Source organism: Procambarus clarkii, chromosome 6 (genome assembly GCF_040958095.1).
Source record: "Procambarus clarkii isolate CNS0578487 chromosome 6, FALCON_Pclarkii_2.0, whole genome shotgun sequence".
Taxonomy (NCBI): domain Eukaryota; kingdom Metazoa; phylum Arthropoda; class Malacostraca; order Decapoda; family Cambaridae; genus Procambarus; species Procambarus clarkii.
The window spans coordinates 28,692,883-28,710,550 of record NC_091155.1 but is presented as its reverse complement, the minus strand read 5'-3'; the positions used below and the strand labels follow the sequence as shown (position 1 = coordinate 28,710,550).

General features: G+C 45.8%; 1 protein-coding gene across 1 annotated transcript in view; it reads right to left on the bottom strand.

The window, feature by feature from the left end:
- The window catches only part of LOC123750304 (uncharacterized), a 59,189-nt gene extending 45,881 nt beyond the window's left edge, over window positions 1–13,308 (bottom strand). The window contains exon 1 of the mRNA XM_069307629.1: window positions 13,068–13,308. Within this exon, the coding sequence (XP_069163730.1) occupies window positions 13,068–13,102 (35 nt within the window). The 5' untranslated portion in view covers window positions 13,103–13,308. The remainder of the gene's footprint in view (window positions 1–13,067) is intronic.
- Between the last annotated feature and the right edge of the window lie 4,360 nt (window positions 13,309–17,668).

Here is a 17,668-nt window from a genome sequence, read left to right as displayed (position 1 = left end):
CAGCCGTACGGACTGGCCGACATGCAGCTCCTTAATGGCGACTGTCATCTGTTGGTTTTTTCAGATCTAGCTACTCAGAGAGAAATGTCCATGTAGCACGGGCTGTAGTGAGCCCGTAAGACTGTCATCTCCTGCTGCTTCTTATTATTTTATTGTCGCTGAGATGTGTCGGTGAGTTGAGCAATCCTATCTTCGCTGTGGCTCAGCTAATTACGCGAGAGACAGAGAGATACAGACAGACTGCCCAAGGGAAAGAGAGACAGAGAGGAAAGAGTGTGTGTGTGTACTCACTTAATTGTGCTTGCGGGGGTTGAGCTCGGGCTCTTTGGTCCCGCCTCTCAACATTATTATTAATATATATATATATATTTGTGTGTGTGTGTGTGTGTGTGTGTGTGTGTGTGTGTGTGTGTGTGTGTGTGTGTGTGTGGGTGTGTGTGTGTGTGTGGGTGTGGGTGTGTGTGTGTGTGTGTGTGTGGACTAATACATATTGATAAGAGGATGTAAGCTCATTGTCGGAGGAGAGAGTAAGGTGTCCCGTAGGCACAAACCAGTGGTACCTGTTTACCACACACACGCTACCACAATTATCAATACCACTGCTGACCCACTTACTACCACAATTACCACCACAAATGCTGCCCAAACACACACACACACACCACCACTATAGTTATACTTTGTGTTGGACTCTGCACTAGCAAATAATAATTTAATAGTGTATTAATATATTTTTGAAAGAAATAGATTAATTTATAAATAAAAAAATAATTTGAACAAAATCTGGAGACAAGTAAACACATATCAATGACGGTAAACTTGGAACAGAAGGGCTATAATGATCGTAAACTTGGAACAGAAGGGCTATAATGACGGTAAACTTGGAACAGAAGGGCTATAATGATGGTAAACTTGGAATAGAAGGGCTACAATGACGGTAAACTTGAAACAGAAGGGCTATAATGACGGTAAACTTGGAACAGAAGGGCTATAATGATCGTAAACTTGGAACAGAAGGGCTATAATGACGGTAAACTTGGAACAGAAGGGCTATAATGATGGTAAACTTGGAATAGAAGGACTACAATGACGGTAAACTTGAAACAGAAGGGCTATAATGACGGTAAACTTGGAACAGAAGGGCTATAATGACGGTAAACTTGGAACAGAAGGGCTATAATGACGGTAAACTTGGAACAGAAGGGCTATAATGACGGTAAACTTGGAACAGAAGGGCTATAATGACGGTAAACTTGGAACAGAAGGGCTATAATGACGGTAAACTTGGAACAGAAGGGCTATAATGATGGTAAACTTGGAATAGAAGGACTACAATGACGGTAAACTTGAAACAGAAGGGCTATAATGACGGTAAACTTGGAACAGAAGGGCTATAATGACGGTAAACTTGGAACAGAAGGGCTATAATGACGGTAAACTTGGAACAGAAGGGCTATAATGACGGTAAACTTGGAACAGAAGGGCTATAATGACGGTAAACTTGGAACAGAAGGGCTATAATGACGGTAAACTTGGAACAGAAGGGCTATAATGACGGTAAACTTGGAACAGAAGGGCTATAATGATGGTAAACTTGGAACAGAAGGGCTATAATGATGGTAAACTTGGAATAGAAGGACTATAATGACGGTAAACTTGAAACAGAAGGGCTATAATGATGGTAAACTTGGAATAGAAGGACTATAATGACGGTAAACTTGGAACAGAAGGGCTATAATGATGGTAAACTTGGAATAGAAGGACTATAATGACGGTAAACTTGGAACAGAAGGGCTATAATGATGGTAAACTTGGAATAGAAGGACTATAATGACGGTAAACTTGGAACAGAAGGGCTATAATGATGGTAAACTTGGAATAGAAGGACTATAATGACGGTAAACTTGGAACAGAAGGGCTATAATGATGGTAAACTTGGAATAGAAGGACTATAATGATGGTAAACTTGGAACAGAAGGGCTATAATGATGGTAAACTTGGAATAGAAGGACTACAATGACGGTAAACTTGGAACAGAAGGGCTATAATGATGGTAAACTTGGAATAGAAGGACTACAATGACGGTAAACTTGGAACAGAAGGGCTATAATGATCGTAAACTTGGAACAAAAGGGCTATAATGACGGTAAACTTGGAACAGAAGGGCTATAATGACGGTAAACTTGGAACAGAGGGCTATAATGATGGTAAACTTGGAACACAATGGCTACAATGATAAGTAAAACAAATCAACATATACACACACACTAACCTATATATATAACACAAATAAATTTATTATTATCTAGGTCGAATGTTGCATTCGTGTCGTGCAAGACATCGGAAGCTGCAACACAGTACATATAAGAGTTGCTTATAGAGAGTTTGGCAAACAAGACAATCGCCGCTCACAATGAATGTTGCACAGAACGCTCACAGAGAATGTTGCACAGAACGCTCACAATGAATGTTGTACAGAACGCTCACAGAGAATGTTGCACAGAACGCTCACAGAGAATGTTGCACAGAACGCTCACAGAGAATGTTGCACAGAACGCTCACAGAGAATGTTGCACAGAACGCTCACTATGAATGTTGCACAGAACGCTCACAGAGAATGTTGCACAGAACGCTCACAATGAATGTTGTACAGAACGCTCACAGAGAATGTTGCACAGAACGTTCACAGAGAATGTTGTACAGAACGCTCACAGAGAATGTTGCACAGAACGCCCACAATGAATGTTGCACAGAACGCTCACAGTGAATGTTGCACAGAACGTTCACAGAGAATGTTGCACAGAACGCTCACTATGAATGTTGCACAGAACGCTCACAGAGAATGTTGCACAGAACGCTCACAGAGAATGTTGCACAGAACGCTCACAGAGAATGTTGCACAGAACGCTCACAGAGAATGTTGCACAGAACGCCCACAATGAATGTTGCACAGAACGCTCACAATGAATGTTGCACAGAACGCTCACAATGAATGTTGCACAGAACGCCCACAATGAATGTTGCACAGAACGCTCACAATGAATGTTGCACAGAACGCTCACAATGAATGTTGCACAGAACGCTCACAATGAATGTTGCACAGAACGCTCACAATGAATGTTGCACAGAACGCTCACAATGAATGTTGCACAGAACGCTCACAATGAATGTTGCACAGAACGCTCACAAAGAATGTTGCACAGATCGGTCACAAAGAATGTTGCACAGAACGCTCACAAAGAATGTTGCACAGAACGCTCACAAAGAATGTTGCACAGATCGGTCACAAAGAATGTTGCACAGAACGCTCACAAAGAATGTTGCACAGAACGGTCACAAAGAATGTTGCACAGAACGCTCACAGAGAATGTTGCACAGAACGGTCACAAAGAATGTTGCACAGAACGGTCACAAAGAATGTTGCACAGAACGCTCACAAAGAATGTTGCACAGAACGCTCACAAAGAATGTTGCACAGAACGCTCACAGAGAATGTTGCACAGAACGTTCACAGAGAATGTTGCACAGAACGCTCACAACGAATGTTGCACAGAACGCTCACAACGAATGTTGCACAGAACGCTCACAATGAATGTTGCACAGAACGTTCACAAAGAATGTTGCACAGAACGCTCACAAAGAATGTTGCACAGAACGTTCACAGAGAATGTTGCACAGAACGTTCACAGAGAATGTTGCACAGAACGCTCACAAAGAATGTTGCACAGAACGCTCACAAAGAATGTTGCACAGAACGCTCACAACGAATGTTGCACAGAACGCTCACAATGAATGTTGCACAGAACGTTCACAAAGAATGTTGCACAGAACGCTCACAAAGAATGTTGCACAGAACGTTCACAGAGAATGTTGCACAGAACGTTCACAGAGAATGTTGCACAGAACGCTCACAAAGAATGTTGCACAGAACGCTCACAAAGAATGTTGCACAGAACGCTCACAAAGAATGTTGCACAGATCGGTCACAAAGAATGTTGCACAGAACGTTCACAAAGAATGTTGCACAGAACGCTCACAAAGAATGTTGCACAGAACGTTCACAGAGAATGTTGCACAGAACGCTCACAAAGAATGTTGCACAGAACGCTCACAGAGAATGTTGCACAGAACGCTCACAAAGAATGTTGCACAGAACGCTCACAAAGAATGTTGCACAGAACGGTCACAAAGAATGTTGCACAGACGTTGCTATATACACGATACTTCCAGTAAATCTTTATTTTAGTATCATAAAAGGTTCTTATCCAACATAAATCAGAGTATTATAGAAGGCATTTAACCGGTAAAGGAGCCGGTCGGCCGAGCGGACAGCACGCTGGACTTGTGATCCTGTGGTCCTGGGTTCGATCCCAGGCGCCGGCGAGAAACAATGGGCAGAGTTTCTTTCACCCTATGCCCCTGTTACCTAGCAGTAAAATAGGTACCTGGGTGTTAGTCAGCTGTCACGGGCTTCTTCCTGGGGGTGGAGGCCTGGTCAAGGACCGGGCCGCGGGGACACTAAAAAAGCCCCGAAATCATCTCAAGATAACCTCAAGACTATACAGCACTGGAAAGGGATCAGGATAAGGATTTTGGGGATGGGACGGCTGGAAAGGAACGGTGCCCAACCACTTGGACGGTCGGGGATTGAACGCCGACCTGCATGAAACGAGGCCGTCGCTCTGCCGTCCAGTCCAAGTGGTTGGGTGTTCACGAAGGAGTTACAGTAACATGTCAGTGTACCGAGAGAGTGACTGTAACATTGTAGTTATATAATTATATTATATATATACATATATACATACATACACACACACACACACACACACACACACACACACACACACACACACACACACACACACACACACACACACACACACACACAAAGCAAAAGAGGTTTGTACAGACCCGGTCAAGACGTGGCAGCACCTGACCCAACACACGACAATCAGTCTTACCTGAGGAAATCAGAAAACACAGTTAATGACAGTCACATAAAAAAAACCACAAGGTATAAATGTTACTTAAATGTGGAGTGTGTCAGAGTATAATAGAATGACCTAAAAATCTAATTGTATCTGCAAAACCAATTTTATGAGGGAGTAATTTCTTGCACCTACTAAGGCAACGTTCTTAAGAATATTAGTTAAGCCAATCAACGTAAGAACACTAGAACGTATTCGTAAGCCTATATCACTACGCCACGATATTCACACATTAATTAACAACAATTTCCTCGCCAAACTGCATTCGTAAATTATCAAGAGATCACTATACCACCAAACACAGCAACAGGTGTCATGAACCACAGCGACTGGGCCAGGTGTCATGAACCACAGCGACTGAGGCAGGTGTCACGAACCAGAGCAACTGAGGCAGGTGTCACGAACCACAGCGACTGAGGCAGGTGTCATGAACCAGAGCAACTGAGGCAGGTGTCATGAACCAGAGCAACTGAGGCAGGTGTCATGAACCAGAGCAACTGAGGCAGGTGTCATGAACCACAGCGACTGGGCCAGGTGTCATGAACCACAGCGACTGAGGCAGGTGTCATGAACCAGAGCAACTGAGGCAGGTGTCATGAACCAGAGCAACTGAGGCAGGTGTCATGAACCAGAGCGACTGAGGCAGGTGTCACGAACCACAGCGACTGGGCCAGGTGTCATGAACCAGAGCAACTGAGGCAGGTGTCATGAACCAGAGCAACTGAGGCAGGTGTCATGAACCAGAGCAACTGAGGCAGGTGTCATGAACCAGAGCGACTGAGGCAGGTGTCATGAACCAGAGCAACTGAGGCAGGTGTCATGAACCAGAGCGACTGAGGCAGGTGTCATGAACCAGAGCAACTGAGGCAGGTGTCATGAACCAGAGCGACTGAGGCAGGTGTCATGAACCAGAGCGACTGGGGCAGGAATTAGCGGTTACTTCCATGGACCTCAGGCTGTTGTCAACGGGCAGTTGCTGAGAGTTTTGAAGTTGCTGACTTGTAACACGGGTCGACAGCCAAAATGCTTCTAAAACAAATGAGATCAATCTTGACTAATTCCGGGTCACACGGAACGGAAATAATGTTTAAAATTGTTCACTATTCTCTAGTTTTCATCCAATACGAGTCTTACAGTTGTCTTGCTGCATAATGGGAGTATCCTGTCATCAATTCCATTGGGTTATGCTACCCATACGATGGAAACTTATAACATGAAGCAACTTTTGAGGTGGATAAAAGATTACCAACGCCAGTGGCAGCTCTGGTGATGTGTGGAGGCTGGATACACAAAGCACTGCTGGGTTGCCTTAATGCCCGTGCCTCCTTCGCTCCCTACTCACACAGCATCGCTCCTGTGCCATGTAACTCCACTACGGGCTCACCATAGCCCGTGCTACTTGAAACTTGTTCCGAGTAACTGAATCTATAACAACAACCTCGCTCCCATCACAATCGACTCGATAATGGTCCAGGACGGAGAGAAACGTCGTCGTCTCATCTTCTGGTGTGTGGTTTGGTTTGGTCAGACTCTCACAAGTCGAGCCTGGCCTCGGGCCGGGCTTGGGGAGTAGAAGAACTCCCAGAACCCCATCAACCACGTATCAACCAGGTATCACTGCAGTGTTCTTGCTGAGTGGGATAGTCGTGCGAGAGCTTCACGCCGTGTCTGAGAGACTGGCCGCCACTCCGGCCATCATTGGAGCCCGGGAGAAACGCGATCATCATCCTCCACTTGTTGAATCAAGCAAGATTTTGTTACCATCCTGACCCATAAAATTATGGATCATCAGCAATTTCAATTATTATATTAGAGTTGAGCACGTCGTAAGGCTTGATAAACAGAGCTTTTCGTCTCAGCAGTTTTGAAAAGTTGTCTACCAATGTAATTATTCTGAGGACATTACCACCATGACAATGGTCAAGGTGGTAGTGTTGACGGTACTGACAATGACGATGGTAGCAATAATAGTGAGAGCTGCGAATTAATCTAAGACAAGGGTCTTGGTTGTACTGGCGGTGACAGTGACAAGAGACTGGCGGTGACAGTGACAAGTGACCAGTAGGGGCGGAAGTTGCCGTGTCATGAGTACTGTGTCAACACGTACTCCAGTTAAAACTGTGCCAAGAGCTGATTTGTGCTTGTCATGGGTCCCTAGTACGTGGCGCCAGTTCTACTTTATATAATAATAGTCTACTGGACGGAAGGAGGTCCGGCCTCGCATTCTGCTGTTGCCAGCGAGCAACAAGAGCTCCTCAACCACTCTGGGTGTGATCTGTAGCGTGAAATGAGTGACCCAGAGTAAAGATACCCTCGTGCCAGAGTGTTGAGGCACTCAGAATTGGTTCTTCTTGCACTCAAAAGCTGCACGTTACAAACAGCACTTTAGTATACTCGAGTAATCAATCCAATTTAATGGCATTTTTGTCATAGCATCACAAAAATATTCGAAATTTAGAGCTGCAAACTACAGCACAGTTGATGTCCAGCGAGAGGGCTAGGAGCGCGCGCGCGCGAGGTGATCCATATAGGCAACAAAAGAACGGATATATCACTTTTCCAGCGTCATACTGACCAGACCCAAGCCATCACCTCTATCATTACTGACGCGGAGCACCAGGCGCCTGCTGGCACCACTGTGGCGGACACCCCCCTCATCCCCTCTCTAATAGCTGTTCTTATTTCGGCCCAACAGTGTAAGCGGCAGGCGGAAGCAATGGACGCAGCGTCCACCACCTCTATAGCCACTGGTCATTAGCTCGCTTGCCGGAGTGGAAAGCAGCAACTTCAGTAACACTATTACTGCTACGGCGAACCACTTTGACGGGGGATTACCCTTACGATAATTACTGGCAATGTCGGCGCTTAAACCTTTGTTTTATCTGGAGTGGAACGAGGTGATCCCAACGCTGCCATCAGTAGTGAGCCAGGGAAGCCACACATACCCCAAGGCTGCCATCAGTAGTGAGCCAGGGAAGCCACACATACCCCAAGGCTGCCATCAGTAGTGAGCCAGGGAAGCCACACATACCCCAAGGCTGCCATCAGTAGTGAGCCAGGGAAGCCACACATACCCCAAGGCTGCCTTCAGTAGTGAGCCAGGGAAGCCACACATACCCCAAGGCTGCCTTCAGTAGTGAGCCAGGGAAGCCACACATACCCCAAGGCTGTCATCAGTAGTGAGCCAGGGAAGCCACACATACCCCAAGGCTGCCTTCAGTAGTGAGCCAGGGAAGCCACACATACCCCAAGGCTGCCTTCAGTAGTGAGCCAGGGAAGCCACACATACCCCAAGGCTGTCATCAGTAGTGAGCCAGGGAAGCCACACATACCCCAAGGCTGTCATCAGTAGTGAGGCGGGGAAGCCACACACTCTGCAACCTATCATTATGTGATAGGTTGATCCTCAAACATGTGGTCAGCTCACCACACAGCGATATCCGCACACCAAGAGAAGTACCACGTTTCTCGACGTACATAAATATTGAGAATATACTTTAATCCTGGACTATGTTCTGGACTAAAGTATACCTGCTGGTTGGTCAGTGGTGGCCCGAATCACCCTATTGATATTGATAGGCCAAACCAAGTTATATTGCTAGTAGGACAATACTCTCATGGTATCACTATTAACCCAAAGGTCATTATATTTCCGGCGAGTTATTTGGGAGACATTTACCGTTAAATAATAAAACCATCGCAAGGAGGGAAAGGGTTTATTCCTGTGAGCGCCTCGCCCCCTTACCCATGCTAGGAAGGGAGGAGCGCCTCACCCCCTTCCCCATGCTAGGAAGGGAGGAGCGCCTCACCCCCTTCCCCATGCTAGGAAGGGAGGACCGCCTCACCCCCTTCCCCATGCTAGGAAGGGAGAAGAGCCTCGCCCCCTTCCCCATGCTAGGAAGGGAGAAGCGCCTCGCCCCCTTACCCATGCTAGGAAGGGAGGAGCGCCTCACCCCCTTCCCCATGCTAGGAAGGGAGAAGCCGCCGCCTCGGGTTAAGGACACCCGCAGGATCCAACAACTGCAGTTTCAAGTGTTTATCATATATTTAATGCGGATCAGCAAGACTCTACCTGCATTTAGGACACCTCCGATAAGGGTAGCATTAAGGGTGGGCCCTTCTGCCAAGAGCAACATTAAGGGTGGCCCCTAACAAGAGCAGCATCACACACACTAAAGCAACCTGCCCTCATCACATACATAACAATAAGAGATTCACACATATAAATACACGAAAATACGCTGGAGACTTAACGAGCATCTAAGGTTATAACTCGAAAGTTTTGACGCACGTAACACTCCAAGTTGCGTTTTATTCGTACGTTAATCACATTAGTAATGATGTTAGATGCAATTTCGTTAAGTAGCATTTCGTGCTATATTTCGGTGCCCAATTTCGAGCAAATTTTTCATTAAGATTTCATACCTTCAGCAGGCAATGAGGCGTTCATGTGGATTAAAACAGCACGTTGGTCGTTAAACACTATAGTGGCCTGTTAAACAATTGCAAGTTTTAATAAAGCCTCATAAGTTGATTCAAGTATACACTCAGCCGTTCAGGAATAATATTCTTTGGCCACTCAGACCCTTGGATTTGCCTCTGTTCGTCTTCAAGCAGGTGACTCTACAATCTAAGTACGCTCAGGTGTTTGTGTACATCTAGGTACGTCATAATACAGGGCACCAATAATGTGTGACTAGAGTGACGTCACACAACCCTCGGCCAATCACCTGAGAGTGTGTGCAGACGTCACACAGCCCTCGGCCAATCACTTAAGCGTGTGTAGTGACGTCATGGGTGCGCTGGAGCGTACGAATGGCGGTCAGTGGGTTTATGCGGGACAAAATACCGCCCCTGAAGGAAACTGTAACAAGGGCTTCCTGCGCGCTACCAGTTTACGTGACTTTCTCGCGCTATGACAATCGCGGCTGTGAGACTGACCTCTTGTAGGGAGTTCCTCGCCTTGGTTGTTGCTGCCTTGCGTGTGTACTTGTATGTGCTGAGGGTGAGTGATTATTGCGTGCAAATATTTCCCAAGTCGGTAAAAATATATATATATATATATATTATATATATATATATATTATATATATATATATATATATATATATATATATATATATATATATATATATATATATATATATATATATATATATATATATATAATCTATATATATAGATTTGGTTGCTTTTTCCTTGGATTTTGGAATTATTGCATATATAGGCATAGGTTAGGTTAATTTAGGCGTTTAGGTTCTGTTGGTAATTATTTGTATTTGTAGTACGTGGGTGAAGCATTTATAGCGTTGTGGTTCGAACAAAATTCGTCAGTGAAGCACTTGTACCGGAAATGTTCGAACGAAATCAGTTGTGAGTTGTGTGTAAACCTTTGTTCATTCCAGCCCGTCCTCCAAACAAAGACCCAAAGTGATTCCATGCACCCGCCAAACCCGCTGTTTATGCAACCCATCCTCGACTCAAGTCCATTACATCCAGCGGTCGACCCCACAGACGCATTCATAAACTTTTACATGCTGTTTATTCAAAGCGGGAATGTTCTCAAATATAAATTAATATTATAATATATTGTGCATATATAGGTATAGGTTAGGTTAGGTTAGGTTAGGTGTTTAGGTTCGGTTGGCAATTATTTGCATTTGTAGTACGTGGGTGAAGCATTTATAGCGATGTGGTTCGAACAAAACTCGTCAGTGAAGCACTTGTTCCGGAAGTGTTCGAACGAAATCAGTTGTGAGTCGTGTGTAAACCGTTTTTCATTCATAAACGGGGTTTGGCGGGTGCATGGAATCACTTTTGGATCTTTGTTTGGAGGACGGGCTGGAATGAACAAAGGTTTACACACAACTCACAACTGATTTCGTTCGAACATTTCCGGTACAAGTGCTTCACTGACGAATTTTGTTCGAACCACAACGCTGTAAATGCTTCACCCACGTACTACAAATACAAAGAATCGCCAACTGAACCTAAACACCTAACCTAACCTATGCCTATATATGCACAATATACTAATATATTACAATATTAATTTATATTTGAAAACATTCCCGTTTTCAATGAACAGCATATAAAAAATTATGAATGCGTCTGTGGGGTCGACCGCTGGATGTAATGGACTTGAGTCGAGGACGGGTTGCAATTCGAGTCGTTTTTGTTATTGCCAATAAAAGGATCTCACTTTGCTCCATGTGCCCATACCACACACATATCGAGTCATTGTGTGCGCTGACGGGGCGCAGACTATATGGTGACACACACACACACACACACTCAACAGCGCCCACACACACACACACACACACACACACACACACACACTCAACAGCGCCCCCCCACACACACACACACACACTCAACAGCGCCCCCACACACACACTCAACAGCGCCCCCACACACACACACACACTCAACAGCGCCCCCACACACAATCACCAGCGATACAGACAGTGGCAGTAATGTAAACAAAGTCACTTCCCGAAGACAAAGGTAGTGAGCCCGTCCACAAGGCAGGACACACCAGCACGCTGGTAAACAAACTCCTCCTCTCACGGAATACACTCACTTTACTCAGTTTTCTGCGCCTCAAACCCGCACGTTTTCAGCAAGATTGTCTTCACAATTATACAAGCAAATAGATATATAGGAATGAGTGTTATCATCGGTGTTGTGGAGTCTTGGTCGCTATATATGCGCTGGCTGGCAACTGCAACATAGCAACACGGGAGATGCACGCCACACCAGGTGCTGTGTTTGCCCGCGTGTGTGATGCTGTCACATGTGGTGTGTATACACACCTAATGACGCTGTCACATGTGGTGTGTATACACACCTAATGACGCTGTCACATGTGGTGTGTGTACACACCTAATGACGCTGTCACATGTGGTGTGTGTACACACCTAATGACGCTGTCACATGTGGTGTGTGTACACACCTAATGACGCTGTCACATGTGGTGTGTGTACACACCTAATGACGCTGGCACATGTGGTGTGTGTACACACCTAATGACACTGTCACATGTGTGTACACACCTAATGACGCTGGCACATGTGGTGTGTGTACACACCTAATGACGCTGTCACATGTGGTGTGTGTAGACACTTAATGACGCTGTCACATGTGGTGTGTGTACACACCTAATGACGCTGTCACATGTGGTGTGTGTACACACCTAATGACGCTGTCACATGTGGTGTGTGTACACACCTAATGACGCTGTCACATGTGGTGTGTGTGTACACACCTAATGACGCTGTCACATGTGTGTACACACCTAATGACGCTGTCACATGTGTGTACACACCTAATGACGCTGTCACATGTGGTGTGTGTGTACACACCTAATGACGCTGTCACATGTGTGTACACACCTAATGACGCTGTCACATGTGTGTACACACCTAATGACGCTGTCACATGTGGTGTGTGTGTACACACCTAATGACGCTGTCACATGTGTGTACACACCTAATGACGCTGTCACATGTGTGTACACACCTAATGACACTGTCACATGTGTGTACACACCTAATGACACTGTCACATGTGTGTACACACCTAATGACGCTGTCACATGTGTGTGTGTGTACACACCTAATGACACTGTCACATGTGTGTACACACCTAATGACGCTGGCACATGTGGTGCAGTAGGTAGCACTGAAAGTCTCATTGCAGGGAGCCTTAAATAGTGTATACAGTAAGTGTTCAGTACTTGGTAATCTTCACACCATTATCCACTTATTTACACCTTTCATGTACTTCCTCCATTCTTTACACAGTTTTTCTACTGATTTTAATACTTCACACACACGCAGGAACGACACTTCTAGGAAGGAAAAATATTCAGGTATTTACAAATGAACAGTTGTATAAAACACAGTGGATTAGTTATGTTTCTATACGAGTGCTTGTTAAGTTTAACACGAGTACAAGAAAAAACATTACGAAAACTCGTTCTTTCTCGGTTATTTAATTTCCCTAACACTTATTCCTCTGAGATTTTTCCGTCCTGGAAGTGTAGTTTGAGGTACTTTCTGGGGAAACACTTACCTTGTTATCAAGTTTAACACTTTTCCTAGAGGCATAAATATTTTAATTCACTCGTTTTCCAAAAGCGAACTTTGGATTCTCCTCGCTATTCCTACGAGCAGGCAGAGGAGCTACACACCCTCACACCACGAGTGTTCACCAGCAACTAGACTGTGGCCGCTGGCAACACCTCGACTATATACGACGGCTCTAGGATCTCCCGCCCGCTGACGTCCTTTCCTTTCCCTTCACCACGCGCGTAACAGCGAGGTCGCTGGAGTACTGAAGAGCCGGACCTTCCTCGGAAATCATCGTCTCCCTTCCCCAGCTTCCAGCCGCTCTCACCTCGCGCTCATTGGCTGACGCCCACCATGTGTACCATGATCTCCCCCGCTGATTGGCGGATAGGCTGAGCTGGGGTTTGCTGGCTGTAAACAGTTGGCACATATGCCGGTAGCAACTCTCTCTTTTAACTGGCTATTTCCTCTTTAACCTGGCGATGATAAAAGGGTTTGATCAGCACCTGATCCGTCACCCTGGTCGCATGTTACGTCAGTGAATGGATCTCTGGAGTTTCCTGAGCCCGTCTCACCCACTCTCCCGCCAACACTACCCTTCTCTCCGTATCCCCCTTCATGCTTTCTCACACGCGTCAACTTTCTTCTTGAACGGCCGCCATCAAGGCCTTCCTCAAAAAATATTGTATTATTCAACTCCTTTTGACCGTGTCGTTGCTCAGTCGATTAAGGCAGCGTCTGGGATGCTCTCGGACGCAGGTTCGAATCCTCGTCACGGCCCTTGTGGATTTGTTCATTGTATGATTAAATTTTGTTTATAGTAAGTAATTGTTGTGGTTTCGGACAATTAATTACCTTTTAACCTAGCAAGAAGAAGAAGAAGAAGTCAAATAAGACATTACTCTTCAACGGTCTGCTACTACCTAGTTGCTGGTGCCCTTGCCTAAGATTCTTGCCCATGGTCCCCTTGCCCACCTGAGACAACAGTCGCTGCCTCAGCTGGGCCTACTATGGAGCACCCGGCCGCTGTTGTTTGTTAAGGCATTAGCAGTGCCCACCTAAGGTGACTAGACCCACTCAGAGACTATAAATGCCCCATAAAACTTACCATTGTTAGCCACGGTGTAAATCAATATTATCACAATACCCTTTAAGATTAGGATATGTAATATATATGCGAAGACATTTTATCCAAATGACGGAGATCTCAACGTTCTGGCGAACTGACCTCAGCTTTACTGTCATGCACACGTCTGGCCGCAGCTTTACTGTCATGCACACGTCTGGCCGCAGCTTTACTGTCATGCACACGTCTGACCTCAGCTTTACTGTCATGCACACGTCTGGCCGCAGCTTTACTGTCATGCACACGTCTGGCCGCAGCTTTACTGTCATGCACACGTCTGGCCGCAGCTTTACTGTCATGCACACGTCTGGCCGCAGCTTTACTGTCATGCACACGTCTGGCCGCAGCTTTACTGTCATGCACACGTCTGACCTCAGCTTTACTGTCATGCACACGTCTGGCCGCAGCTTTACTGTCATGCACACGTCTGGCCGCAGCTTTACTGTCATGCACACGTCTGGCCGCAGCTTTACTGTCATGCACACGTCTGGCCGCAGCTTTACTGTCATGCACACGTCTGGCCGCAGCTTTACTGTCATGCACACGTCTGGCCGCAGCTTTACTGTCATGCACACGTCTGGCCGCAGCTTTACTGTCATGCACACGTCTGGCCGCAGCTTTACTGTCATGCACACGTCTGGCCGCAGCTTTACTGTCATGCACACATCTGGCCGCAGCTTTACTGTCATGCACACGTCTGGCCGCAGCTTTACTGTCATGCACACGTCTGACCTCAGCTTTACTGTCATGCACACGTCTGGCCGCAGCTTTACTGTCATGCACACGTCTGGCCGCAGCTTTACTGTCATGCACACGTCTGACCTCAGCTTTACTGTCATGCACACGTCTGGCCGCAGCTTTACTGTCATGCACACGTCTGGCCGCAGCTTTACTGTCATGCACACGTCTGGCCGCAGCTTTACTGTCATGCACACGTCTGGCCGCAGCTTTACTGTCATGCACACATCTGGCCGCAGCTTTACTGTCATGCACACGTCTGGCCGCAGCTTTACTGTCATGCACACGTCTGACCTCAGCTTTACTGTCATGCACACGTCTGGCCGCAGCTTTACTGTCATGCACACGTCTGGCCGCAGCTTTACTGTCATGCACACGTCTGACCTCAGCTTTACTGTCATGCACACGTCTGGCCGCAGCTTTACTGTCATGCACACGTCTGGCCGCAGCTTTACTGTCATGCACACGTCTGGCCGCAGCTTTACTGTCATGCACACGTCTGGCCGCAGCTTTACTGTCATGCACACGTCTGGCCGCAGCTTTACTGTCATGCACACATCTGGCCGCAGCTTTACTGTCATGCACACGTCTGGCCGCAGCTTTACAAATAAATATTTCAATACAAGTTCATCATAACATCGACAATTTGCACATCTCTCCGCTTTATCTTTGGAATATAAAGATTTCATATATAAATATTTATTCCAGAAGAAAACCCAAATCGTAAGGAAGTATACACGTGCTTGTAGTCGACGAGTCTTATATGAAGGAGGGGGGGGGGGTGATCCGGCGCTGCCCGGGTCAGATATACACATATTAATAACAGGTATGCTAGTGTATGTGTGTTTGGTGGCGAGGGTCACACACATGGTAGGGACGCAGCTGGAGCACCTCTCTTACAAGACGCTGATGGTAGTTGGTCTTGATGTATACCCAGTCTTCCTGACAACCTCCAGTAAGACCCCCTCGGTAAGACCTCTGTATTACTTAAATCCCCGTTAAGAATGATATAATAATTCTCTCTCTCTCTCTCTCTCTCTCTCTCTCTCTCTCTCTCTCTCTCTCTCTCTCTCTCTCTCTCTCTCTCTCTCTCTCTCTGAGGCCAGTAGCCCCGAGCCGTGCAGGTTAGGTCTGTCTTGCCCCTACACCTCAAACTTTCTTCTCGGGGAATGTCGTGTGGAGACTTTTACCACAATTTGTTTTAATTGACTTACAAAACGTTTTACATTGTATGTGAATTATTGGCTTCTTGTTTGATGATGTCATAACAATGTTCATGACCATATATAGATAAGAATATACTGTATATATATATATATATATATATATATATATATATATATATATATATGTCGTACCTAGTAGCCAGAACGCACTTCTATGCCTACTATGCAAGGCCCGATTTGCCTAATAAGCCAAGTTTTCATGAATTAATTGTTTTTCGACTACCTAACCTACCTAACCTAACCTAACCTAACTTTTTCTGCTACCTAACCTAACCTAACCTATAAAGATAGGTTAGGTTAGGTTAGGTAGGGTTGGTTTGGTTCGGTCATATATCTACGTTAATTTTATCTCCAATAAAAAAAAATTGACCTCATACGTAATGAAATGGGTAGCTTTATCATTTCATAAGAAAAAAATTAGAGAAAATATATTAATTCAGGAAAACTTGGCTTATTAGGCAAATCGGGCCTTGCATAGTAGGCCGAGAAGTGCGTTCTGGCTACTAGGTACGACATATATATATATATATATATATATATATATATATATATATATATATATATATATATATTTCACCAGCGACATTAGCATTGTATGCGCCACTTGGTGAGCCCCAGTATTGGAGGTTCGAACCCTGGTCGGGTCATAGAGTTCCTAGTGGTATGTGTACGCATACACACGACTCAACAGTGATTAAGAATCAGTGCATTCAGTACACACTCAAGGTTATGCATCGCATTCCCTGTTAAAGGTTCATGTTTATATATAACAAATGGAGGACACGGCTATTCCCGGGTATCTTTCCCCCCCCCCCTTCCCTTTCCCCCCCCCTTCCCTTTCCTTCCCCCCCCCCTTCCCTTCCCTTCCCTTCCCTTCCCTTCCCTTCCCTTCCATTCCTCGTCCTCCAATCTCCCTGCTCTCTCTTTCCTTTCTTCGTTCTCAACTCACAATCGGGAATTCCGAGTTCGAATCCTGGGACAGGACAGAAGTGGTTGAGTGCGTTTCCTGTCACCTAATGCACCTGTTCACCAGCTGGTAGTAAGTAGGTACCCCAGGGAGTTCGTCAGCTTGTTGTGGGTGTTGCATCCTGGGGAGGGTCAGTAGCTCGACCCTGGGGGAGACCTGGATAGAAGCCTAACGTGTATATATATATATACACTGGCTGCCTGTCCCCCGACACAACGAATTATTATTAATTATTATTATCTCCTTCCCTCTTCATCTTCCCCCTTCTCCCTCTCACCTCCCCTCTCTCCCTCTCTCCCAATCTCTTCTCCAACTCATCCTCCCTCACCCTCCCCCCTCTCTTCCCCTCTTAAGAAAATGTAATATTACAAAGCGCTCAAAACTGTTATAAACTCTACGGTTAACAAATCCTCGATTTCAGAACATTATGACCCCAGGGGTCGCTATGGGAGCCGATATTTCTTGAAGGGTGGCATGCCGACTGACCTATGACAGTTCCATACTCTCCTGTGTCATCTTGGAAAGTTGGATGAGGCTAGCCCCGAGCC